General features: G+C 42.5%; 2 protein-coding genes across 2 annotated transcripts; one reads left to right on the plus strand and one right to left on the minus strand.

Annotated features, from left to right (window-relative positions):
* Positions 1–1,285: 1,285 nt before the first annotated feature.
* Positions 1,286–9,589, plus strand: smc2 (structural maintenance of chromosomes 2). Its single transcript, XM_034594711.1, has 25 exons — positions 1,286–1,598; positions 1,793–1,942; positions 2,029–2,151; positions 2,243–2,281; positions 2,376–2,486; positions 2,594–2,638; positions 2,736–2,969; positions 3,173–3,322; positions 3,458–3,691; positions 3,966–4,125; positions 4,244–4,361; positions 4,754–4,892; positions 4,979–5,098; positions 5,188–5,392; positions 5,620–5,755; positions 6,145–6,269; positions 6,362–6,555; positions 6,666–6,809; positions 6,971–7,045; positions 7,269–7,388; positions 7,557–7,757; positions 7,846–7,962; positions 8,451–8,611; positions 8,740–8,887; positions 8,984–9,589. The coding sequence occupies exons 1-25, from the start codon at positions 1,431–1,433 to the stop codon at positions 9,167–9,169; spliced, it is 3,603 nt and encodes a 1,200-aa protein (XP_034450602.1). The 5' UTR covers positions 1,286–1,430; the 3' UTR covers positions 9,170–9,589.
* A 1,045-nt stretch (positions 9,590–10,634) lies between these two features.
* Positions 10,635–27,003, minus strand: ecpas (Ecm29 proteasome adaptor and scaffold). The gene is made up of 49 exons (XM_034596171.1): positions 26,933–27,003; positions 25,988–26,118; positions 25,431–25,547; positions 24,944–25,062; positions 24,617–24,763; positions 24,307–24,484; positions 23,963–24,102; positions 23,784–23,862; positions 23,581–23,700; positions 23,384–23,469; positions 23,199–23,274; positions 23,059–23,108; positions 22,898–22,964; positions 22,610–22,732; positions 22,400–22,503; positions 21,735–21,858; positions 21,549–21,629; positions 21,233–21,449; positions 20,762–20,853; positions 20,491–20,625; positions 20,220–20,391; positions 19,802–19,974; positions 19,525–19,626; positions 19,277–19,400; positions 18,650–18,795; positions 17,769–17,823; positions 17,528–17,642; positions 17,305–17,373; positions 17,074–17,191; positions 16,813–16,980; positions 16,625–16,704; positions 16,278–16,383; positions 16,128–16,175; positions 15,900–16,018; positions 15,346–15,496; positions 15,187–15,252; positions 14,947–15,036; positions 14,643–14,709; positions 14,464–14,555; positions 14,305–14,371; positions 14,003–14,200; positions 13,617–13,828; positions 13,490–13,533; positions 13,204–13,396; positions 12,947–13,091; positions 12,433–12,538; positions 12,182–12,270; positions 12,020–12,091; positions 10,635–11,533 (listed from the first exon to the last, which is right to left on the minus strand). The coding sequence occupies exons 1-49, from the start codon at positions 26,952–26,954 to the stop codon at positions 11,394–11,396; spliced, it is 5,535 nt and encodes a 1,844-aa protein (XP_034452062.1). The 5' UTR covers positions 26,955–27,003; the 3' UTR covers positions 10,635–11,393.
* Between the last annotated feature and the right edge of the window lie 529 nt (positions 27,004–27,532).

Genomic DNA, 27,532 nt, shown 5'->3' on the forward strand with positions numbered 1-27,532 from the left:
GTCATAAGATTTTTATAACCGATGTATTGTAACTGACTGTTTGGTCAGAAAATAATGAGGAATACCTGTCAGGACTATCATACACCCTGTAGCACCATAGCCCACAGATAAGAGTGGAGGAGGCTATTTGGCACTGACAACTTGAAAAAAGCCAATACTGAAGAAGTAGGAGAAGGTGAAAACAAATTGCATTTTATCTATAAAAAGGTCCTACAGCAGAAAGACCAAATGATCCCTGGGAAGTTTGACAAAACTAAATCGTACTAGAGAACGAAACCGCTGCAGCTTGACATCAAGCTGCCCTCTCCTCTCTCACTACTGACTGGCATTTACTTTTATAGCCTCACCTGCCTGGAACCTACCACCTGCACTGATAAGTACAGGGTGAGCTAAACAGAAAGATAAGTAGAAACCACACTCAACACGACGAACACAAGACTAAGTTAGGACTCTAGGCTACTGCTGATCTCACAATTCAACCTATCTGCGAAAATACACAAGATAAATACATCGTCCTGTCTAAAACATAATCCAATGCAGCCACTTCACCCGTTCTCTGTCCCCTTGAGTCTTCCCAGCCCCTCCTCTCTCTCAGAGACCTGATCGTGCAAACCTGTTGTCACTCTCCAAAATAAACTGTCAACACATCCTTGCTGTAAAAGAATACAACATAGAACAGATTATCTACTTAATCTAAGTGATAATCAAAATTCAAATAATAATCAAATGACCAAATGTTTAATGTAGGGAGCTTAAACATTGATGTGTTTGGCATGTTTACAAGAAAACTTTCTAAAAATGCCAATTTATTGTCTGTCACTCAGTTTCAGCTCGACTTTGCTACATTTTTGAATATCATATAAAAAGTACAGTAAATGTACAGTAAAACATATTTATACTTTTTCATCAAGTACCATTATTGAGTTAATATATTTACTTACATTTCACCTTCATAAATCTTTGGTTTTATTTTTATTTCCAATGATTTTACAGTTGTGTTTTGCTTCGATTTGTTTCAGCTTTCCGTCCATAGGTGGCGCCAAAGGGCCACAAGCAAATTAGGAGCATTTAGTAGCGTCACGATTTGCCTGACCAAAATAAATACACATACACGGAACAGTGTTTCTCGCTGTGTATATTTCACATTCAAATCCTGAATGTCACCCATGACCTTCATGTGTTGATTCGTGTGTTATTTAATACGCATATGTTGTTAAGATTGATTAAATGTGTCAGTTATGTGTCAGGCGCAGAGAGGGCAGACTCACGGGTCCTTGCATGCCGCCAAAATTCAAGTGAGAGCAGAGAAGTTCCCTGCGGTCGGTTGTAAACACTGGGCTGTGACCGGGAGCTTCGTTTGTTTACTTCAGTCTCCACACGTCCTGTGTTTTACCTGTGGGATCTGCGGGCAGAGAGGGGGCAGCTTAGAGATGTACATCAAGTCCATTATCATCGAAGGGTTCAAGTCCTACGCCCAGAGGACGGGAGATCAACGGCTTCGACCCGCTGTCAACGCCATCACGGGACTGAACGGCAGCGGCAAGTCCAATATTCTGGACTCGATATGTTTTCTCTTGGGGATTTCCAACCTCTCCCATGTAAGTGTGCTTTCTAATCTATACCCGGAAACGTACACAGTTTGTACTGGACTGGAATAACAAGTTAACCCATGCGTTCATCCTAAACCAGCTACGTAGGAGACACGTTAGCTTGTGTCATGATCAGAGCTTCTATTACACGGAACAGGAAAGTGAATCAACATGTGTCCCTTTGTCACGTTTCCTCTTGAAAGGTGCGAGCCTCCAACCTCCAGGACCTGGTGTACAAAAACGGACAGGGGGGCATCACCAAGGCCACCGTGTCCATCACCTTTGACAACTCCAACAAGAGCCAGAGCCCTCTGGGGTTTGAAACCCACGATGAGATCACCATCACCAGACAGGTTGGCACAGAAAGAAGGACACCATTTTTTCTTTCTAGGCTCTGTAATTGACAGGGTATTAAAACATTACTGCTTCATGCTCCAAGGTTGTGATCGGTGGGAGGAACAAGTACCTCATCAATGGAGTTAATGCCAACAACACCAGGGTCCAGGACTTGTTCTGCTCCGTCGGCCTCAACGTCAACAATCCACATTTTCTCATCATGCAGGTCAGTCTCACGTGTGTCTGCAGCAGTTTGCATAGTTGTGGCTTTGGTCCTCTGTAGTGATTTACATCGTGTGATGTTTCTGATATTTTAGGGGAGGATCACCAAAGTTCTGAATATGAAGCCACCAGAGGTAAAAACTAAACATCCAGTTTCTCAGCATCAGAACATTTTCGTACAGATGCTCCTGTTTTTTCTCCTCCTACAATAACGATCCCCTCTTTCAGATCCTTGCCATGATTGAGGAGGCAGCAGGGACCAGGATGTACGAATGTAAAAAGATCAGTGCTCAGAAAACAATTGAGAAGAAGGAGGCCAAGCTAAAGGAGATTCAGACCGTACGTCCAACTTTCATACATTTTATTAAATGGCTGTTTCTTTATTCTGCAGTGGGGAGATGTCACATGTCCAATATTTAACACCCTCTCTTTGTTTGCCTTTTCAGATTTTGGATGAGGAAATTACTCCAACCATGCATAAACTGCAAGAGGTAGGTTGACTACAAAACCACACATTTAGAACAATCTGGCATTGCACATTTAGTTGCTAATCATTCCCCCCTTTGTTTAACTGTCCTCCCTTTGCAGGAACGATCATCGTACCTGGAGTATCAGAAGCTGATGCGTGAGATCCAGCACTTGTCACGGCTTTATGTGGCCTGGCTGTTTGTGTGCGCAGAGGAGACCAAGCTGAAGTCGGCCGAGAACCTGAAGGGGATGCAGGACAACATCGCCTTGATGCAAACCAGCATGGCTGAGAATGAGAGCAAAGTCCAGGAGCTGTCAGCCCAGATTCACGGGCTGCAGAAGAAAAAGGACCAGGTATGCTGGAAGAGAGGGGGATAACTATTTTCCTCATTCTTCGATGTTAACATTTTGTTGAGAATTTGAATATTTCCCCCTGGATGACTGTTTCGGCTTTCAACAAAATTAACGTTATATGTGTTTGTAATCAAATCTAATGCAAAGTAATGGGATCAATGTTCATATTGCTTTGTAGCCAATCTTTATATTCTCATCTGAAGGAGGTGAATGGAGTCTTAAAATCCCTGGAGGAAACTCTTGCAGACATGCAGCGTGTGGACGCCAAAGCCCAAAGTGCCTTTGACCTAAAAAAACAGAATCTAACAGATGAAGTCAAGAAGAGGACGGAGCTTGTAAAGAGTATGGAGGAGGTAACGGGACCATGCTTCCAATTCATCTATCTACAGTACATTATGCTTTCTGCAGGACCTGTGTGATCTCTTGTCAAAACAAATACTTGATGGCAGTATCAAAACTATAACTACACCTCACTCGTTCTTCCTCAGGACAAGAAGATGCATACGGTAAAGGAAAAGGAGGTTTCTAAATTGATGGGGCAGCTTCAGACTCTACAGGAGGAGGGACAGAAGGACAGTACCGCTCTTGAGGCCGCTGAGCAGCATTTCAAAGCTGTGTCTGCAGGTCTCTCCACCAATGAAGACGGAGAGGAAGCCACACTGGCTGGGCAGATGATGACCTGCAAAAATGACACGAGCAAGGCAGATACTGAGGCCAAGCAGGTGAGGGAGACATCTTGACAATATCTGCCAGGAATGTGATGTTTCAGATTGCTAGTTCGTATTCAGTCGTTTTCATTTTAAATATTTATTCTCAAAAGCTTGCATCCACATTCTGGGTGCATTCTATACGGAATGTATCCTTGAGTTGCATTTTTAACCTAGGTCATTATTTTGGTGTAAAATGCAAAGTTGTGCTGCAACACTGCAATGTCCATTTGTGATTAACAAAGTACTGTTTGTTCATCTTGTCTCTGTTGTCCTTCTATCTGTCCAGGCCCAGATGACACTGAAACATGCCCAGGCTGAGCTGAACACCAAACAGGCAGAAGTGAAAAAGATGGACGGTGGCTACAAGAAGGACCAGGACAGTTTACAGGCTGTGAAAAGTAACAGGGAGAAACTTGAGGCCGAGCTTTCTAAACTCAACTATGAAGGTACTTTGCATGCATATATGTGTGTTTGTCTCCGTACAAACAATTATTTTACATTTCCTTCCCTTTCTGAAAATGTCCTGTGTAAAAAATGAGGGTGTGTCTGTCTCTCTGTCTGCAGATGGGAAGGAGGAAAGTCTGCTGGACAAAAGACGACAGCTGTCCAGAGAAGTCTCCAAACTTAAAGAGACCTATGAACGTCTCGTGTCCAGATTCCCCAATTTGCGCTTTGACTACAGGTACTTTATTACTTTAATATTACAATATATTTTGAGTATAATCATACTTTGTAATGCTCCAAATGACAACAACCCAGTTTATTTGAGCAAACTGCCTTGCACACTCACAGGTCAATAAAAACATGCGTCCAAAAGTGCACATAAGAGTAATCAAATGAATTGGTGTAATAAGTCCAATCAGTTAGAGCTAAGTGTGCTGTATGGGTGTAAGGATGAACTGATCCTAAGTGAACTTTTATCTGACTGGTTCTTTAAGCTAAGTGATGGATTTGGTCAAATTTGAGATTTTGTGTGAGCAATAATTTGTTTTACCTGTTAATTGGCTTATAGTAATAAGAGAATTCCTAACAGACATTCCCAAAGTGTTTCATGCATTGTTTGTTTTCTTGTAGGGACCCAGAGCGCGGCTGGGACCACAGCAAAGTCAAGGGGCTGCTAGCTAACCTGATCACAGTCCGTGACGTCTCTTATGCAACAGCACTGGAGGTGGTGGCAGGAGGACGTCTCTATAACATCATAGTAGACACAGAGGTAATCCAGAGTCACTGTCAGTGTCTTTCTATTGTCACCACATACAGTTTATATTGTAACATGGTGATGTTGGTGTCTTTTTTCAGGTGACCGGTAAAAAGCTGCTGGAGAAGGGAGAGCTGCAGCGGCGGTACACCATCATTCCCCTGAACAAGATCTCAGCCAAGACTCTCCACGACAGAGTGGTCAGCAGCGCCAAGAGCCTGGTGAGAGATCTCAACACCCCCCCGGTTTGGAAATTAGTTTTTGTTTGATGTTTAATCATGACACAGTCTCTTCTGTCCCTTCTCGTCAGGTTGGAAAAGATAATGTCCACACTGCTCTGTCCCTGGTGGGCTATGAATCGGACCTGCGTAAGGCCATGGAGTACGTCTTCGGCTCCACGCTGGTGTGCGACACCCTGGACAATGCCAAGAGAGTGGCTTTTGACAGGCAGGTGATGACCAAGACTGTCACTCTCGGAGGGGACATCTTCGACCCACAGGGAACTCTGAGTGGAGGTGAGAGCGAGGAGGATGAACGTAATGGAGTATGTGTCATTGAGTCATCAATATGCTGGGTTGAGAAAGAAAAGGTGTCTTTTTTTAGCCAGAAGATGCTTGAAACTGTTTATTATATCCATTTTAGTTTAAACTTATCTGCCTGTGGTTAAATAATCTCAATTCCCATACAAAAGGATTCAAAAAGCAACTCCTCCCATTTCAATTCCCTTGTTTTTCTCTTCCAGGCGCTCGCTCCCAGTCGGCATCAGTTCTGACCAGTCTGCAGGAGCTGAAGGAGGTTCAGGACAACTTGAAGGAGAAGGAGGCCCAGCTGCAAGATACTGAGCGACAACTGGCCAGCCTTAAGGGAACTGCCGAGAAGTATGAAGATGCAAACACACATGAAATATGTTAAAATTTCTTGTTGTGAGATATATAATATATATAATTTTATTTAAGATATTAATACCTGCCAATAAATTATCCAATTTTTTCAAAACTCTCAAATAGCAATACTTGTTTCCAACGTTCTGTGTCAGTCGGACTATAATTCTGAGGCAAATTGTCAATAATACATTTTTAAATTGTGATGCTTGAACTAGATAAAGAAATTGTATTCACAAGATAAATCCACTGCTGTCATTCACATCTCTGTGCCTGACAGTGCTTTCAAATCAGCCTATCTTGGTGTATCCTAGCTGTTCATGATCAAATCCCCCCCCCACCTACCTAACCCCAACTCTTCACTTCACCATAATTGCTGCCTCCAGGTATCGTCAGCTGAAGCAGCAGCATGAGCTGAAGGTGGAGGAGGAACAGATTCTGCAGGCCAAGCTACAGCAGAGCTCCTTCCACCAGCAACAAGAGGAGCTGGAGAGGCTGCGCAAAGCCATCGGTCAGAATGCAACTGGATTCACACAAATAGATTTAAAGTCAAGTCTATACTGTACAAACGCATGCTAACCGTGGTGTGGTTGTCTGATCCAGAGGAGAGTGTGGAGACCCTGCGAGTCACCAAGGATGTGCAGAAGCGGGCGGAAGAAAAGTACAAGGTGTTGGAGAACAAGATGAAAAATGCCGAGGCAGAGAGGGAGAAGGAGCTGAAAGCTGCTCAGCAGAAACTCAACGCTGCCAAAGGCAAAGCTGATGTCTTCAACAAGAAACTGAAGGAGAAGCAGCAGGTACACCGGCCACACACACACACACACAGTTCCACACAATCATCCTTTTCATCATTGAAATCTGCATCTGAAAGATGTATTGAATGTTTTTTTTTTCTTGTTAAATTCAGGAGTCTGAAGCTGTGGCCCTGGAGCTGGAGGAGCTGCGGAGGGAACAGGCTGGTTATGAGCAGCAGATTCAGGCTGTGGATGAAGCCATGAAGGCCATCCAGGAGCAGATAGACAGCATGGCCTGCACTGTATCCCAGAACAAGGTAATTGTGTCTTTTTGAACATGTTTGTGTATATGAAATAATATCATAGATCCAAAGGTTCAGATACGCTTTATATTTGCATGTTTAGTGACATTTATATGTCTAGAAAAGACTCCTTTCTCATTTGCCCTCACTATTCCTCATTTTCTGTGGGGATGTAGGAGGATGTGCGTAAAGCTCAGGAGGATCTGGCCAAGCAGAAGGAGGTGATCATGGCTCAGGACAAAGAGCTCAGGGTAAATATAGTTTTTGCTTCAATACCCTGGTTTTTTAAATCTCCTCTTAAGAAGGTTTTCAGTAGATGGGTTTTAGAGCACTTCCCAATTCTCATTGTAAGAGGACATCATTTCACTTTCAGTTGTGTGGTGATCGATAATTCCACTGCTTGCACTTAAAAATGTTGACTGTGATTAATTGAAGTCAATTCTTCTTCTGCATTTATCCATTTGAATGTTCCAGGGGAAAAGCACTGAGGCAAATAAGTTGAGGGAGCAGAACAATGAATTCCAGCTGAAGATAAAGGAGCTGGAGCACAACATCAATAAACACCGCAAAGACAGCCATGACGCTGCTGACAAGGTGAACAGCAACATTAATTTACCTCTACAATAGTATCGTGTGTGTATATATATATATATATATATATATATATATATATATATATATATATATATATATATTCTTATTTACTCTGATGTTGGTCTCTTAAACGTTTCTGCTTCCCTTTGCCTATTCCTCCTCCTCCAGGTGTCTCGGATGCTGGAGGAAAACGACTGGATCCAATCAGAGCGCCACTTCTTCGGTCAGCCAAACACCTCCTACGACTTTAAGCTCAACAACCCCCGCGAGGCGGGTCAGCGGCTGAAGAAGCTGGAGGAGACGACCATCAAGCTGGAGAGGAACATCAACAAGAGGGCCATGAACATGCTGAACGAGGCGGAGGAGAGGGTGAGGACAAAGAGTCGGTGGAATAACAAAATGCAAAAACAAAATGTCCCCCACAGTTTTGTCTAACAGTTCCTTCATCTGTCTGCAGTACAATGACCTGATGAAGAAGAAAAGGATCGTGGAGAACGATAAAGCAAAAATCCTGCAGACCATCGAAGAGCTGGACCAGAAGAAGAACGAGGCTCTCAACGTGGCATGGCAGAAGGTCGTCTACCTTTTTTAGCAATTTCATTTATTTTTCTTCTATTTACGTTTGTCTCTTTCAGATCCATCATTGACTAATGTGACAATTTAATGTGTACACACATGAGACAATGTCAATTTGATCAGGAGGTGTTTATATCAATATAACAATGGAATTTATATCACTAGTTACTTAACATCTCTGGATGTGTTTGTCAAATCATTGAGGTTTTCATTGTATTTACATTAACTGTGGATATATACAATATTAATCCATTGATAAAACATCAATTTTAGCCTCTATGTCCCTTTTCTTATTTTTGCACATTTCCTCGTGTTGATTTTTACTGAAGGGCTCAGCACTAACAATAGCGATCAAATTGACAACTGAACAATCTTACTGGTGATTGTGGTTTGAATCAGTTTAAATATTGTTGTTGTGGATTTTGTCGCACCTCACTAAATATTCTACCATTACTTTATTTGTCACGCTCCTCTCTCTCTCTGCAGGTAAACAAGGACTTTGGCACCATTTTCTCCACCCTGCTGCCGGGGGCCACTGCTAAGCTGGCTGCCCCTCAGGGCTGTGGTGTGTTGGAGGGTCTGGAGTTCAAAGTGGCCTTGGGCAACACCTGGAAGGAGAACCTCACTGAGCTCAGTGGAGGGCAAAGGTCAGCAACACCACTTATATGCTCATCAAGTGTGATGTATTTGTTGTTGAAATGTATTAAGTTCTTTAGTGAGAGGTTTCTTTGTCGTCACTTGTTCTCCACCACCCTCCTCGTGCTTGTGTTTTCAGATCCCTGGTGGCCTTGTCTCTCATTCTGGCCATGCTGCTGTTCAAACCCGCTCCCATCTACATCTTGGACGAGGTGGATGCGGCTCTGGATCTTTCCCACACACAGAACATTGGACAGATGCTGCGCACGCATTTTAGACACTCACAGGTCAGTTCAAACCGATTGGTGCATATATTTACTATTTGGATTCAAGATTGTCTTTGCAAACATCATGTACAACATGCATTTGAACTCTCCCTACAGTTTGTGGTGGTGTCCCTGAAGGACGGCATGTTCGCCAACGCCAACGTCCTGTTTAAGACCAAGTTTGTGGACGGCATGTCCGCAGTGTCACGGACCGCGCTCAGCCAGAATGACCCAAGCTTTCCCCAGAAGGGCCGAGACAAGGCTCGTCAGAAAGACAAGAGGATCAAACAGCTCATCAGCTAATTATTATAAAGGAGCAGTAGAACGGGACACATTCACATTTAATATTCACTGTCTTTTTTCCTGAAGCTATATCACGTAACATAAGAAAATGTGGTATTTGTTAATAACTGATAAGATGTGTATACTCAGGTTTGCTGTGGATAGTAATCACTCATAATACTTGTAAGAGTTCTATCATTTATACAACAGTTGTCTTGTGAAGACCCTCAGGCTGTATTTCTGTTTCATGCCATGTTCTCTTTCTTCAGCTGTTTGTTGTGTGGAGCGATTCACTTTTTTGTGTATTTCAAACCTTTTAACTGTAAATGTTTTTCTCTGTCCTGTCTCTTGTCCAACCTGTGTTCATGCTCTTCCTACTGATCAATTGTATATGCAGCTGATGTGACCATTTTTTAGTAAATAAAGCAAATCTCAAATGTTGATGCTTCTCAGTATTGATTTTGTGTCCATTGTGCTTTGCAAACTAAAAGCCATATATTGGATTTAAAAATGCATGACTTTGCTGCCCACTAGTGGCAGCACAAGGAACACTAAGTCTAGCACACCATAATATATATAGCATTTCCTGCATCTGTATATATGACATACTCAATTTTAATGGCAGGTGTAAGGGGAAATGTAGTAATTTAAAGGTTTTGACCTCAGAGTATAAATTATTAGTAATCAAACAGTCTTGTTGACAATTATGAAAAATATTTAACAATATATATTGATGTAATCTCTGCAGGGTATACGGAATATACAAAGATTACAACTAATACAAAACACTGCTGCCAGGCGTTTAACACTTTCAACACTTAACATGCTGTCCTTCACTGGTTAGATGTGAATTTAAGAATTGATTTTAAGATTATACTGCTTGTTTTTTTAAAGTCTTAAATGGTCGTTTTGGCTCCTGCCTTAAATCTGTGATGAAGCTGGTCGCTGCCTGAGATCCTCCAGCATCACACCTCGTCACTGAAGGTGACCTGGCTTTTGCTGTTCAGGCTCCTCTGTTGTGGAGCTCCCTGCTCTGAGATCTCAGGCAGGAAAACTCAGTAACTTCTTTGAAAACTCTTTTTTAAGATCAGTTATTGTTTGATGTCTTCTTAATTATTGGCATGGTTGAAACTAATATAGTATTTTATCATGTTACTTTTTAAAAATTGTATTACTTGCATTATGTTTTATTCATTGTAACTTTTTTTTTTTTTTTTAAAAAGGTGCTATATAAATACAATTATTATAAGTAATGCAGCTGGTTCTAGGTTCTAACATTAACACAAAATCTAAAGGAAATTAGCACTTCAGGTGTTGCATTAACCAGGGTGCAACCAATACAAAACATAACTTATACTCAGTCAGTACATGTGGTTTCATACGTATGCACCTGACAGATCTGCCATCAACCTGTTCTTGTATTTAAAACTGTAGATGTGTGACAATCACACTGTGCTAAGACAAAGGAAATGTCACTTTAAAGTCACCAAATTACGAAGGTAGTTTTATTTCATCAGGGACAATTTCAAACAGCTATAGCATCACTTCGAATTTAACATTATTTGACTAATTTTTAACATTTCACAAAATAGGTTTTCCACCAGCTCCTCCACCTTCACCAGCAGGAACGAACACAGTCGTGAGGACTTTGAGCTCAAAGTACACAAACTTTGATCCGGAGCTGAAAGCCTGTCACCCCGCGTGTACGACCCGCTGTTGTTCAGATATTTAATGAGTAGGCAAACCCACAACAGTAGTAAAAGTCCCCACTTTGGGGCTACAGGTATACAGTGTCCACAAACCTAACAGATTGGTTTATATAGCATTCATTATCATCTTACTGTCCATTTAAATGAACCAAATTAAGCTTGACACGTTACAAAAAATTAGCCTCGCCCTCCACCGATGTCGCTGAGAGTCCGGACTCAGGGCAAGTTGCGTTAATGAAGTCTCTTTGAGCGTCAGTCGTTCAGCTTGAGCGGAGCACTCTCTTGCACAAGTCAGTTTCAAAGCCCACAGGTTAACATGAATATTGATGCAGTGGATTGAGGAGTTTGGGAATATCTGCGTAAAGAGACGACTGCTTTGGCAAAGAGGTCAGACAGAGAAGTGTGCTAGTGAATGATTTGTGTTACTCGTTACGATGTTAAAAGACGTTGATGCGGTTTTCTTGCTTTGCACTCTGTGTGGATTTGGCGGACCCTGTGAGCTCTCTCTCTCTCTCTCTCTTTGTGCGTGTGGCGCCTCAGGGTTGACTCTGGATGTGTCGACGCAGCTCCTGAGCCTTGTCCCTCAGGTCGGGCCTGCTGTCGGTCTGCAGCGTGGACAGGGAGCGCTGCAGCTGCTCCCGGCTCTTCACAGACACACAGTCCCACTGCTCACTCTCTGTTCACAGGAATATTTCATCAGAGACACTTCATTAATCTCTGATATATACACAGTCCGTGTGGAAACATTATGTATGTTTGTATCTTACAAGATAGTAATCCACACACATTCATATGCTGATATTGAACATGGACTAAAAGATAAACGCTTTGTATTGGAAATCACAGTCGTTCTCCATCTTAGGCTACATCCACTCTACTAAGTTTTAGTTTTAAAACCTAAGTGTTGCTACTCTGGAGATTTCAAACTTCTAAAACAAATAATGTTTAGAAATGCTTATCGCCCTGTTTTAGTTTGAAAACTCAGGACACTGCGTTGCAACCCAAAGCCACAATGCTAGTGTGACCAAGAACAGAAAGACTGGCAACAGGAATCAATTTGAACTGTTCAACTTTGTTCCTGGCAGAGGACATGTTACCTGAAACTGTACAAATATAATAAGCTCAACAGTTCACCATCAGACAGTCATGGCAATAAATGTACCTCCAGTTCTCTTTACGATCAGATCCACAACTGACAAGGCCTCTGTCCTCACAGACGAGTAGCTTTTGTTTTCTGGATAGGAAAAGAAATACAAACATGGTGATGAAACACATAGATATAAAGAGTATAATGCAAAATGCTTTGAGATTGTGAGGCCAGTACCTAACGGGTACGTGAGACCAGCACTCGTCTCTGTGAGGATCTGGGACAGCGTGTTAAAGTCTTCACTGCCTTTCTCCAGCAGCAGTAACCTACAGAACAAACACATTCACAGATAATCTCTTCAAATAATCTTCAGTTTAAAAATGTAAGCAGGAATCTATCAGCTTAAATATTTAAAAGACCCTCAGGGTTAATTTAAGAAAATAAACTATAGGAGAATAGTTGACAAGGAATTGTTTGTTGGTTCTTACCCCTGGAAGTACGACTTCATGGACTGGAGAACGGCCAGCTGCACTTTCCAAGTGCTTCGCTTGAGCTTTTCACACATTAGACTGCAAACGTCCACCTGGAAACGAGCTACACACACACACAATTCACATTAGTTTGGGAGTTGCGTCTCAAGATGTGCATTTATTTACAGATTTTGTTTATTTTCTTAATCAAAGTTCAAATATTTGGTTATATTTGTGTTTTTGTTTTATAAATGTTATTTAAAATCAAGTTTATGGTTGAACTGTGTTACTCCCAAATATCAACATTGGCCGAGCTCTGAATTGTCAGTGGCCTGGCAAATGTTTGACAGTGAAAAGGATGGTATGTTTACAATGATGGAGTCACTTTGTCTACTGAGTAAAGGCAGAAATCATTGTTTGGATGAGTCTCTGATGGACTGAGTTTCATAATTTTAAATTATGTGTCAACTAGTGTACAGCTTTGAAAAGTGTCATTTATTGGTTTTAACACATTTTTAATACTAAAGTTTACCCTGAGTCTGGGGGTTCCTGGGCCAAGTCTTTCCCAGAGTCTCGAAAGCACAAAGCAACACTTCCGTCTGCAGCTCTTTCTCCTTCACATCTCTGTCATCGTCCTCCATTGACCTCTGGGATGCTCCCCCACTCTCTGGGCAGCTCTGTGTGGTATGAAGAAGACAGTCTGAGCACAATCTTAAAACCCAGCAATGTATTTAAATATGGCACCATTACAACAGCCAGGCAGTATGAAACGAGAAGATGTGACTGAACCTTCTTGATAAGAGGGAGAAGGATGTCGGCCATGTCACTGAATCGGTCCTCCTGGGTGCTGTGGAGCACGTCTCCCGCACAACGCAGAGCGGCCATTTTGTAAACCAGACTCTCTTTGCGGCATTCCTTCAACACAACCTCCAGCACCTCAGGGACTGTGGGCTGACCTGGCCAAGGCTTCTTCAGCTCGCCACTAAAACCCACAGGAAGAATAGAAACAGTATGAAAGACAGAAAATGAATGTTGCCCTTCACGGAAAACTGACAACTGGAAAAACGTATCTCACCTGCATTTGCTCACGACTGATCCAATGGCTTTCAACAGCTCCTCCTGCAACAAAAATCAAAAACCATCTGCATTATCACAAATATCAGTTGATCTTTATGATTAGATCTTGAATGAACAGTCATTACCTTGCCTGCCCAGGTGCGCCCGGATAGGCCCTGCATTAAAGCGGTTAGCACCAAGCCAAGGTGGGGCGCCACCAATGAGCCCATCTGTTCCTTGGCGACGGTTGCCATGGCAGCAGCACCCTGAGCCTTCATCTTCCAGGACTGGGACTGCAGAGCTTTCTGTGTGATAGTGATCAGCTCCGTCATGTAGAGTCTGATGCCTCCGAAGCTTCCTGGATTCAAAGTACAAAACGTCAGGTTATGATAATTACAATTCTGTTATCCTGTTTAATCCTTCTTTCCTTTCATTTTGTATTCTCATCTATCTTGATGAGATTAACTCTTTAATAATGACCAAACATTTTAATTTCAAGTTGCGTGTATGTATTATACTGCAGATTTCTCACCTGGGACGTTCTCCTGCCACACCTCGCCCCACAGTGTGGCGTCATGGCTCTCTCCTTTCTCCTCATCAGGACCTGGAGCCTGATGCATCCCCAAGAAGGCTAAAGGCAGGGCCACTCCTGCATGTCCCTTCAGCACATCCGGACTGTAGTGGCTGATGGCATGCACGATCAACACACTCGATGACTTGTACACTGGCTCTGTGAGTAAAAGAGAGAGTTGATGAACCAGAAAGAAAACAGGGGAGCAAAGTTGTTTGGTTTTATGCAAAAACTCATTATCAGTCCATTTTCTTCTGTCTCACCTTCTTTCTCCAAGTACCAGGTGTTGAGTTTCAGTAGTAGTTTCTCCACACTGCTGTCTTTAGCTGTCTGATGGGGCAATCGGGTATAAAAACAATGCTTTGTGAGTTACTCTGAGAACAACACATGTTGTATTTAATAAGATTAATTATCAAACTTACCCTGACTAAGTGTCCCAAAGCAAAAGCAAATGCTTTCTGCACTACAGAGCTTCTGTCATGGACACTATTCAGCAGGGCGCTCATCAGTTTACCTGGAAGCACCAAAGATTTGCCTGTTATTAGTTCATTTGCACCAAAACTGAATAAATGACAGGAACAGATGAAAACTTGTGCTGTACCTGAATACGGGGTGAGGTCCTGAGGACACTGCACCGTCAGTGAAACAATTACACTCGCACAGCCACCCTACGAAGAGGAGGCAAACATTAGCAGGTGGACTGGGCACACTACATCTTTACTTATATTAGAGAGGAAAGTCAAGTCAGATAGCACGTTAAAAACAACAGGAGTTGATCCAAAGTGCTTTACAAACATGGCGAAGGAAAAACATGAATGGATGTAGAAGATATTGACAGGAAGATGTAAAGAAGTTTCCTTTAAAGCATCAACATGTGAATGAATGATTATAGGCGTGTGTTTTACCTTGGTGCCTAAGCCGACTCCACTCTTCAGCAGCTCACAGAGCCTCGGAACCAGCTCCCCCAGCACAGAAACATCCAGGTGCTGCAGACACTGTGCACAAAGACACACAAGGTACAGAATCGTCAGGCTTTAAAGCAGAAACATCAACAATCTAAGACGACTACAACTGTGTTCTGGAACCCAAACATCAAGAAATGTATCAATGGAGAGACAACAAGGATCATGACTTGTTCTTTTTACCATGTTAATGGTCTCCATCATTGGGGAGGACTTGGCAGCACTTAGTCTGGCAGCATCCATGGCACTCTGGAATGACAAAAAAAACATAATTCATAACAATGTTCAATCTCATCTGTGATAGACTCTTTGGATGAAGATGCGGTGCATGTCCGAGGTTACCTTCTCCTGCTCTGTGGCTCGGAGGCTGAGGTAGTTGAGGACCTGAGGCTCCAGGGTGCTGAGGGCCTCCAGTAGGGCTGGGATGAGTCGGGAAGCGTGAGGCTTTAGTCTGGCACCGGCCGTCTTACTGATCTTCACCAGGGTCTGGATACTGAGAGGTTAAGAGAGGAGCAGACGGTCAACGATGTGGCACAAAATCACAACCTCGTATTGTAGCAACATTCAAACGTGATTTCAAGTTGTCTGGTGATTCTGATTAACTCCTCAAAACCACAGGAATAAATTAGCAACTCAACCAGCAAAAAGATTCTGCTTTTGTAGGATAAGGATCATATGCAAGTATCCAGTAAATTACAAAGTATCTGATGAAATTTTGCTGGGGTGGACAAACAAGCTGGGAGTTTTCAACTTTTATGGTCCAAAAAAACAAGTTTGCCATCCACCTTATTATACTAATCCATTCTGCATTTTGTATTCCCCTGACAAACAGCATTTGTTACCTCAACATAATCAATTTCAAAGTCACATGGTAAAAGGGGGGAGGGAGTCGTTACCTGAGTGAGCGGACCTCTGACACATTGCTAACGATGCCTTTTTCCAGCAGAGTAGGTAACAGCACTGCCACAGTTCTCTGGGCTGCAGCGCCTGTAGACTCACACATACGAGTACACACCTGGAGACACCAGAAAGAGAGTGTTCAAGGGACAGGTACTTGGATATCCACATGGACACACAAACAAATAGAAACATAAACAAACAGGCCGGACTGCACACATACTGACCTTACTGAGTGTTTTCAGTGTCAGGTCTGCAGCCTTCCTCACAGATTCCTGAAATGTAAACATGACACAGTAAGAATCTCAAACTGGAACCAATGATCACTGGTGCTCCGCATATTAAAGCAACATTTATTCAGATTTTTTTCTACCCACCTTAATGTCATCGAGGACTCTAAACAGCACCTCCCACATTTCTGCGAGATGATCGATGAGGTCATCAGCTTGGCGCCCACGAACCAGGTCATTCAGGGCCAGACAGCTGGGGGGAAAAAAATCAACTTATCACATATATACATTTATATATATATATATATATTACAAGGTGCAACATTACAAGCTCAATGACTACATTACATAATTATAATGGTCAAAATGCTAAATAACTGCAATGGTCACGATAATTACAATGGTCAGGGCCAGTCAAGTTTTCCTTTAATGGTAGGAGAATGGTTTTTAAAGCGTAAAAAAAAAAGCATTGAGAGGTTGAGCTGTTACTGTACCTGGATTCACGTATTCTCCAGGTGTTACTGGTCAAGTTGGAAATGACATCCTGCAGGATCTCCTTAAGATACTTATCCACCTAAGACACACCCGAACATACACGCACATTAATTTAATCATTTATATAGGCCTTTGCTGAGGTATATGCTCTACTAAGATCTAGTTCTGTACAGTTATCAACTCTCACCAGGGTCTTATCAGTGACCAAGGCATCCCAGATACTGGTCATGGCCTGACGAATGCTCAGGTTGGGGTCGAACTGGTAGCGGTACAGACGAGGCACAAGCTGGGGCAGGAATGGAGCCAGCTGCTCCCCGGCCTTGGCAGCGATCATGTGAAAACCAAAAGCTGCTCCCTGAAAAAGGTGGGGAGGAGAGAAGAAGTCAGGTGGGAGGAAGGAGCACAGAACACACATGTACTGGGATGAGAAAGAGGATGAACACGATACCTTGCGGGAGTTCCACATGGCGTGGTGATTGGCCAAGTTCATGAACTTGTAAACGAGATCTGGTTGGTTCAGGTCGCTGGCCAATGAGCAGAGCTCCTTGTATGTGGTCAGGTTGTGGCTGCGAGGACAATCAAAGCACGAGAAAAAGGTTAATTTCTGCACAAAGGTCGTGAACCAAAGAAATACATGACAAAACATCAAAAACTAAAGTTGAGGTGATATATGACGTACCCATCAGGTGTTTTCCCCAAACCTTCTCCTTGGAAAACCTCTGTGTCTTCTGCGACAGCATGTTTGACTCTGTTTGCAAACATAAACAAGCATTTTAGATAATGTTCACACAAATGATCTACACTTATCTCTTCTTCCACACAGAAATGTTAAGACAGTGTCCTATGAGTCTCTGTCTCTCTCTTGTTACATTACTTCCACCTTTGCTCAGCTAACCACTCACCTTTTACCAGTCATGAGTGTTTCCACCAGCGTGGATACCAGTTCATGCTGGTCGTCCTCTCCTCCCATCTCATAGACCAATCCAAGTCCTTTAGACGCTACATCCTGGCTCAGGTCTAGAGAAAAGAAGAAAAAGAGAAGGATGGATGAAGAATTTATAGGGACAGACAGCCAGGGGCGGTGCTTGAAAAGCACTGGCTGGTGTAAGTTGGATTGCAGATCACACATTGCTGTTGTCTTACCATCGGGATCTGAGAGAACAGAGATGAATGCCACCTGAATCTCCTTCAAATGAGACTGTGGAAGTAGAGGAGGAGTTTTGTTAATGACAACATAAACTATTTGACATATACACGGTTAGATTCTGCAGTCAGGTCGTGTAGGGATCCTTTTCAAATCCCTCATCTCAAAAAGCATGTCATGTAAACACCAAAATGTGGTGACATCCTTGCAAAATATTATAGTATGAAACAAAATGTTGCCCTGAAGCAGCAACAAACTCCCAAAAAGAAAGAGAAAGAATATGTCTACATTAAGCCATCTAAAATTTAACATGTTTTATGCTAGGCTTAGCTTTTTTCTGTGGATATCGTAAGATAACTGTTTATACTACGTCGTACAGAGCGGAGCCTGCACTGGAGGCGGCCTCACAGTGGAGGTCTCTCTTGGAGAAATCATTATCTTACAGTTGGTCCATGACAAATTTAACCCACTTGATGTAGACAAACTGTCAGTGGAGAAACATTTGCCCAAGTTTGATGACAAAGTTCAAACTTCAAAAAAGCTCATAGCTGCTATAAATTAAAGGTTATTTAGTTAATTCACCTCTTTTGAGCAGGTGTTTTTACACACGTGACCAAGCAGATGAAATCCAAACTGTTCCAAAACCATTTAATGGTGGATGTGTGAAAATATAGGGACATAAACAAATATGGTTCAATATATTTTTTAATCCCTGACAATATCAAATGAAAACAGCAAGACGTAGGATTAAAGGCCTTCTGCATCTTACATGACAAAACTAAGAGTTTCCAAATTTGAAAGGCTAGAACTCTTTCCAGAGAAGATATCAGGTTATTACTGCCCACAGGAACAGATACTGTTTGGTTGAAGATTCACCCACCGTGATTTCCTTGTGTTGGCTGAGTTTCTTGACCAGGGAGAGCAGCCAGATGCAGGCTGCCTGCCGGACATGGGGGTTCTGGCTGGGGATGTACTTGGCCAGGATGGAGTTGAGCACCCAAGGAACCATATCATTGCTTTTAATGTCTATGAGGGGAAAGAGAAACATTTAAATAATGTTGGACTTAACTTACTATTTGTGTTTTTTTGAAGGATTATCAGATGCAAAAATAAATCACATATCCAATATCTGATTACTAACAATACAGAGGTAGACAGAAAATAAAACATAATTGACAAAATCAGATCAACCTAGTACTTTCAAACAATGTCTGGAATGGGAAAAGCTGTAATACACCCATTATGTCGACTCAGGAGTCCTTAGTGCTAACCTTGTCATCCCAGCCTTCATAACTTGTTGTGTTTCACATTTGCAGCAGATTTTCAGCAAGTGAAACCAGATTCTAACAAACAGTGTCAATCTACTATGGAATGTGTTTGTTGACATGTCACTGTCAGAAATTCCCAACATCTCCGACTTGGAATTAGAACTCAAATGTTTATGTACATTTTTCTTTCCAACTCTACAGTTTAAAATGAGGGGATTGCCACAATTAGATGTACTGACTGTGTGGTGGGCTGTACTGGTCATCAGTGCAGGTCCATTGGTCTCTGGCAGCTCCCGAGCTGGTGCCGATTGCAGCACTGGTAATGGCCTCTCCAACTGTGAACTGTAGCTCCACCTGTTTGGCCTGTTAAGTGAAAAAAAAGAGATGGCAGATATGCTTTCAAATACATTTTTTGTTTTTACATTGTGTTTTAAAAGCCCTGTGCTGCTAATGTGTATGCTACTGTCTGTCAGTACGGTTTCTCTACCTCCACAGAGTCCATGAGTCCCTGCAGCAGCTTCTTCTGATGAGGGAAGTCTCCATCTCCCACTGGTAGGTAACCTAAGGTCTGGATCGATCGCTCCTTCATCTGTTCATGCATATGTGAACAAGGCAGACAAACAAGACAACAAACATGATGTGAGATACCAAACCATTTAGCAAAAGATCAGTAAAACAAATATGAATACAATACAGACACATTGTGCACTGTCTGCTGATGGACAAAATATCACAAGAGCCCCCTCCTTCAGTGGCGTCGTTACCTTTGTGCTCTCCTTGCCAGAGGGGATACGAGCCAGCAGGTTTTCCACAGTGGAGAGTTTGGTGAAGCCCTCACCCTCTGCAGGGATCAGCAGGGAGCCATTCCGGCCAATTTCTCCAATGGCTGTACAGGCTGCGACTGTCAGTAATGCACTACTGCTGTCCAGGTAGGAACCTGAAGGGACACACACAAACAATGGAGTACATGAACACTCACAGACAGAAATAATTGATCTTACTTTAATTTGAGAAAGTATTCTTTGTTTGTTAAAGGATGGAGATATTAAGAAATACATCTGTTTTATTTACATTGTATCACAACCTGGGCTAATTTAACAACATTTTACTTTACTCCAACAGCTATTATAGTCAATAAATAAACCCTAAATTGCAGGAAACTGTTGCACAATGATTACACACCAACTGTCTTTGTAGCCATGGAAACAAGCGCATCGTCTTCTTGGGAGGAGAAGTTCATTTTCAGCTCCATGTTGTCTGTAGAGTCACCAGAGGAGACGGCTTTCTTCTTGCTCATGTACCTTCCAACCATGTAGCCGAGAGCCAAGATGGCACCATGCTGAGTCTCAGGACTCTGTTGTTCAACAAAACGAATAAGCATTGATACATGGTGCAATAGACAGATTTAAAATAGACAAACCATCTGGTGTTTCAAGAAGCCAATGTTGCATACGTGGTTGTCTTTGGTGATTTTGAGCAGGTTCTGCACAGCTGTCTGCAGCTCATTGCCGATCATGGTGGAAACCACGACAGCGTAAAGCTGAGCTGCGAGCTCCCTCACGTCCTCCTTATTTGTGTTCATCATACTCTGGAGAAGAAAACATATGTTGCTGCAACAATTAGGTTCACGTTACAATATCGCTGAGGGATCGGACTAACTTTTATACAGTGGTGATGTCCGTCTCACTAAATCCATTCCACATCTAAATAAACAACATACTCACTTTAATCCAGTCAATTTTATCAACAAATCTGGGAGCCAGCTTCTCTGGGCAGACGGACACCACCTCCAGTAGACAGTACATAACTGGGATTCCTGTTGGGAGATTAATGATGAGGTGGAATTATTAAAAATCCTTTTATAAACACCTTAACGTTCCCACAAATGGACACACTGATAAATTAACACTTGTAACACAGCCAAGTCTCATCATGAATACATTGTAGTTACAGTCTCAGTGGAAAACACATATTTAATACATTTAAGTCACAATGGGTAAGACTTCACCTTCTCTTTTCAGCAGTTACATTTCTACCAGACAGGTGTGACCTGGTAAGCCAATCAACATTTCAAAATAGGGATATTTTATATGTTTAGATCTCACACTTCTGCAATAAAAATATTTCACTGTTTTAAGAAGCTCATAATGACTGTTGAGCAATGTCCTCAAGAAGTGCCGGCTCATTTCTCTCACCTCCAACAGCAGAAAGTAGCTGCTGCAGCAGTTCAATGTAGACATGGACGGGATTTGCCTCAGACCCCTTTGACACTGACTGCTGAGGCTCAGAGGACAGCAGTGAGTGGATGTAGCGGCCGATGGCCGGGGCATCATCCTGCATGTCTGTCAGGCGTGTGGACATGGGCCTGGCCCCGGCACTGTGGGCTAAACACATCCTCAGGTAGAGCACGATCTGGGGAGAAAAAAACGGAAGGTGCCTGCTGCAGAAAAATCTACTTCTTCACTGATACACCCTGAATTTTCAAAGTTAGGAATGTCCCATCATATTTACCTCCCCAAATGCAGAGGGGTTGAAAGGAATTGTGGAGGTTCCAACAATGTACTTAGCTGGGGTCTTGATCCTCTGAGCTGCCTGAAAGTGACATATTCAAAAAGATAGAAGACAGATTATTTACTTTTAGCAAAATTGTCCACTTTGTAATCTAAACGGCAAAGAAAAATATAGATAAATGCTCACCTTCTCCTGGACGTGGGCCACCATGTCAGGAAAGGAGGGCATGGGCTTATGTCCCTCCTTCTCTGAGGTCTTGGTAGGAAAAGCCCTCAGCACCTTCTGGGCCTCTGCAGCCACCTCCTCCCTCCTAAACACAGAAAAACAGCAAATTGTATCCTCTGAATCAATCTGGGAAGTAAACCATTGACACCCACTAGGGCTACAGCTATCAGTTAGTTTAGTGATCCAATTATTCAATCGATTAATCGGATAAGAAATACTTTTGCGTGTGTTAGTGTGTGAGTTGAGCAATGTTGAGCGAACATATGGGGTAAACGTCGGCCCTTTTGGGGGTACTCTGCTCTCTAAGCAAGGTCGTTGTGCAACAGTAATGATCATCTATGTGAAACACAGTGGTCACTGAGCAGTACGACAGCCCGTCTCCATATATTAGCCAGTGGATTAAACAAAGCTTCAAGACACAGAATTGGAATCGATGATTTTTAGTAATCAATTTACTTTATTTTTATGAGTTATTCGAGGAATCGTTACAGCGCTATCACCCACATTTTAGTTTCAACGAGTGCTTATTTAATAAGTGCTACCAAGACTCACTTAAATGCAGATAGTGTATTCCTTTTGCAATATATTCACCATCATGTAGAGGATTTCTGAATGTTAAAACTTACAGGTCTCCAGCAGCCAGCAGCAGCAGATATCTCGATTGCACGTGATCGGGAGCAAACACTGTGCTGGCAAACTTCATGGCCACTTGGCGAACTTGCACCTCCGGCTGCACAGACAGAATAATGAATAATCAATATTTGATTTTTGCCTCACGTTTGGTTAGTAAACTGATCAACATTGCTGTTTGGGAGTTTTTTTTTTTCTCCACCCACCTTGTTGATGTATGCAGCAACCAGGGCCTCCATCAGATTCAGCAGTGCCCCCTGTAGGTTAGCATAAGCTCCAACCATCATGGACAAAGCTTCCTGAATGGCAAGACGGACATCGGACTCCTCCTACAGTAGATAACACAGAATATGGAAACATCAGTACCACAACAGAACAGAGGCTGAGGAAAAGATTATATAAATATCTTTAAGCACTGATTTTCCTATGATGTATTTGCTATATGGAGTTTTCAATGCATCTCATGTCAGATTCTTCACAGATAGTTCACTGACCTTGCACATGGACTCAAAGAACTGCTGTACAAGTGCAATATCCTTTGTGAACAGCTGTGGCATACGGCTAGAAGAGAGGAGATAAAAAGTACAATATTTTGTATTTCTAAAATCCCACACAAAACTGGTCATGGAAAAAGGAAATAATTAATAAATTATACCTTGCCAGCTTTCCAACAGCAGAGTAGGCAACACATAGAAGCTTAGGATCCTGCAAGGAACAATGTTGTTCAGTGGGAATAAATCAATCTAAATTGTACAAACATGCAGATTAAATGCAAGTTGTTATTTGTTGTCTTACCTCCTTGTATTCGTTGATGAGCTTAGTAAGACCATTAAGCAGCATTAGCCCCAAAGGTTTATTAGTGTCAGGGCACCTGGAAAATTGAGGAAAAACTTTTTCAAAATGTAAAAACACATTTACTTTGTCATTGAACTAAATGTATCTAGACAAAGGAAAAGGTTAAAGAAAAAAACTTTTCTTACACCATGCAAATGTGATGGACAAACTGCAGGGTGAGAGACAGCAGTTTGTTGTTGGTGCTAGCTCCAAACAGACCGTCATACACAACCTATGGAGGAGAGGGAACCAATGAGAATGATCCATAGACTCAGACTTAATGTGACGCATCTGCAAATTCAGAAAACACAAACGTAGCCACAACCACGGATAAACATCGTACCTGGATATTAGCTGGAAAGCATTCTGCGGCTAAGCGTGACCGCAAGAGATGTGGCAGGATCTTCAATTTGACTCTTGTGCTCACTGGCTCGTGCTTCAACTCCTGCTTAAGATTGCCACCCTAGTGCAGGACACACAACAGTGTTATCTACATGTTTTTTCGAAGGATAAGTTTGAAAATTAAACACTAGTGAGTTTACGAACCTTTGTTTTAAGAGGAACATCCCCTAGGTACACCTTGTACATCTTGTTGATAATTAGAGGATTGTTCCAATCGATGATGCTGGAACATAACAAAACAAGAGCATAAGATGGCTGCCATATAAACTTATAATATATGAAATATCTAGATATAAACTATTTCATTATGTGAACTCATCTACCTCTGTTTGCTCTTCAGCTCCAGATCAGCTGCAGTGGCAACACCGTGTCGCGTGTCGCTGGATGCCACCACCAGGAGAACCACTGTCTCCACCTCAGGGACTTGCTTTGCTTCGATAAATTTCACTATCCCCAGTTTACACTGTTAAAGCAAATGCACATTGAGGCAGTCAGTAGCTGACAAGGAAGAGAAACACAACACGCTGTGCATCACGCTCAACATATAAACTCAAATCGCCATGTAGCCATTCAAATATAGGGGCTCGGACACAAAGCTCTGAGTCGAGGTTCATCCAGCAATCAAACACAAATACTCTTCCAAAACTGGCAGAAACTGTTATTGTACCTGCTCTAGTTGCTCAGCGCTCCACTGGGCCTCCCCAATCACCCTCTTGGCAGCATAGACACTCATCCCTGGGGGAGGCTGGGGGAGACCCTGGCCACTCACAGCCACTGTCCCATCTGCAGAACCTCCCTGCGAGGAGGAGGGTGCTGGGCGAGTTGGGGATTCATTCAGCACAAACCTAGAGGGAACAAATAACCACAAAGCATCAAAGGAAACATCTTTACACTTTCACTGGAATTTAAAACCAGACCATTTTGAGCCCCTTGATCAAACATGACCAAACCACACACACACACACACAGGAACTCACCCATAAGGCATCAGTAAAACATCCAACATAAACTCCAGCAGCAGCTGCATCGTCTTTGGCCGCTCAGATAAGTTAAATGGAGCTGCAATCTTGGAGTCTGAGGGATACTTCATGTGGTAAAGAGTAGGGATCAGCAGGTGCATCAGGCTAAGAACGAGAGCATGAAAAGGCATAAATTCATGGAATAAACAATACAATAGGATCAAACGAGTGACTGAGACAGAATCTGTGACTAACTTTATACATCAATCAAACAAAAACTCAAGTGTATCTGGAAAAACACACTTCCTTGTGCATCCTATTGTATGTACGTGTGTTTCCCCTCACCTGTCCTGTTGTGGCTGTGGCTTGCCTTCCATAGCAGTGAGGAGGGTGGGGGCCAGCTCGCACTGTTTCCCCACCTCCAGGCGTGGGTAGCCCATTTTGATGTATATGATGGTGAAATTCTACAAAACCCAATAATCAAACAATCACCACTCAAGTTAAACAAAGAGTCAAAACAATCTAGGATCAATGACATGGCCACATGAAACACATTCATTTTTAATTATGTGATATTACATTATAAGAAACCAAGACACAGACGCAGCTCGGCGGTTATCATACTTAACTTGTTATTGGTTCTAAGTAGGATACCTCACAAGTGTTATAATGGATCTTGAAATGTGAAGTGAAATTGAATTTTGAACTATACTCTCCACAGGCATGTCACATTTCATACAATTATGTTATCATGGGAAAGAGTTGACTTCAGTATCAATGGATGTTACACACCCTCCTCCTCAAGACCTTCACTGTAAGACAAGACTCGTACCGTGACAAAGGAGGCGGCAGCAGGGTCTTGGTACTGAACCAGCAGAGTTTCTACTGGTAGCTGAATCTTAGGTCTGCTCTTTATCCTCTTGTTCAGGTGAACCAACAACTCCATAACCTGGGGGACAAGGTAAAACAAGTCATTTAGTGGTTTAGTGACATGAAAGAGGTGTGTAAATAAACACTCACTGGCAAAAGAGAGAGATTCAAGGGTCAGAGAGTAAGTTGTAAGTGATTATGGGTAAAAGTCAGGTAATCACGATCCCCATTTCAAATGGAGAGGATGGAATGTGAATACAGATCATATCATTTGGCCACTGACACTTCGGTATGAATGGGCTTTATAGTGCATGCAGCCTGACCACAGTACTAAAATGTTTGTTTAATAACCATTCAGTGCAAAGCAGTTTTGTCAGAGAGACACTTGTGTTTGAGGTGACGGGTCTGATGGCAAACAATGGTATTTATTCACATTTCCATGAGCTTTAGCGCCCGAGCACAGGCTCCAGAGTCCCTGTACTCTCTTTAGGGCACAGAGAGAGGTAACACCCTGCTTACTTTCTTCCGCACGCCCTCCTGGACGCTGGAGAGCTTGAGGAGCACAGGGGGTAGGAACTTGGAGATAATGTCTTGTAGCTGCTCGTCTGTCTCTGCATGGCCCAGGCGAAGGAACACACGTTCCAGTTGATCTGGGAGAAAGTACACATTTAACATTTTGATTAACTCATACGTTTCATTTTCTGAGGAGCTTCAGTCCCAATCCAACAGAAATACACGGAACACGGCATCAGTTTGAAAGAATAAATCTGGCATAGGTCATTTGACACTAGCTTTCCATTCAAATTTAGCAGAATTACCCAGTGTGTATGTGTGTGCAACCACATGCAAAACCAGTTTGTACGACCTTCAGCTTCACGCAGAGGAAAGTGATCTGAGAACAGTGGACTATAAACAGACAGTAGCTCATGCGTGTTGCTGCAGTTTGAGTGATAAGCTCTCATCCTGCCAGCTGCTGTGTTAGTGGAACCATCACCCAGCCCTGCCCTCCTTCCTTCTCTTGGCATGGCTCAGCACCCAGCTAGCTGCTTCATCTCCTGACAGACTATCCCACCCATAGCCTCGTTTCTATACCACACAACCGGCTCGTCACTAACAATGACATCCTGCGCAACTAATCCTGAACAGCCGCATCATCCAAACACGTGAATCGACACATAAAGAGTCTGATCGGCGAGGAAGCACACACAGCCTGCGTGTTAGTTTCATTTTGACCATGACTGGGCAAAGGGCCTCCTGGTGGCGTTAGCCTACTAGCTAGCAGCATAGCTGAGCAGCTAGCTGCCGTTCCTTCCCCTGTTTTTAACTGAACCAAGCTTTATCGTGAATTCAAAAAATACCCTAAACGTGAGCATAAAGCCGCCTCTTCCTTCTGTGTATCATTAACAGCCACTAACGCGACATTAAAGCAGATATTGTTCGCCAATAACGCAGAGAGAAACTTACTGAGCTCATCCTGGGCAGCCATGTTTGGAGAAAGCCGTCAGCGACCCCCGCAGTTTAGTGAGTGTAACTGCACTCAGCTGGGGCCACTCCTCAGTTTCATCATCCTCACATCATGACACAGAAGTCGATCATCTGACATCAGACATATAAACTGTGTATTGCAGTTTCTGATCATACATGTTCTAATGTACAAACACTACATGCTAATGCACATGATGACCACTAAACCTAAATCCCTAAATACTCAAATACTGTGTTTTCCTGTTGTTATACATTATATTTACAAACATTGTATGCATATTATTTACAATGATGCATATGCAAGTGTATAGTTATTGTTAATGTTGTATTGTTTTATGTAAATCACAATGTAATAACAAATGTAAGAAAGCATCAAAATAGAAAACATTTGAAGAGCTACATGGCTGCAACCAACATTTATTTTCTTAATCGATGAATCTGCAAATTTGTTTGTCAATGAATCGATTATATGCTTGATCTTCCGGACTCTTTACACCAACAGAGCTGACTAGTATGGATTTGGTTACATGTGTAATGTTGCCATGTGCAGGTCAGTAAATGTAGTGTTAAAGTTGTGCC

This window comes from Hippoglossus hippoglossus, chromosome 1 (genome assembly GCF_009819705.1).
Source record: "Hippoglossus hippoglossus isolate fHipHip1 chromosome 1, fHipHip1.pri, whole genome shotgun sequence".
In the NCBI taxonomy this organism is placed as follows: Eukaryota; Metazoa; Chordata; class Actinopteri; order Pleuronectiformes; family Pleuronectidae; genus Hippoglossus; species Hippoglossus hippoglossus.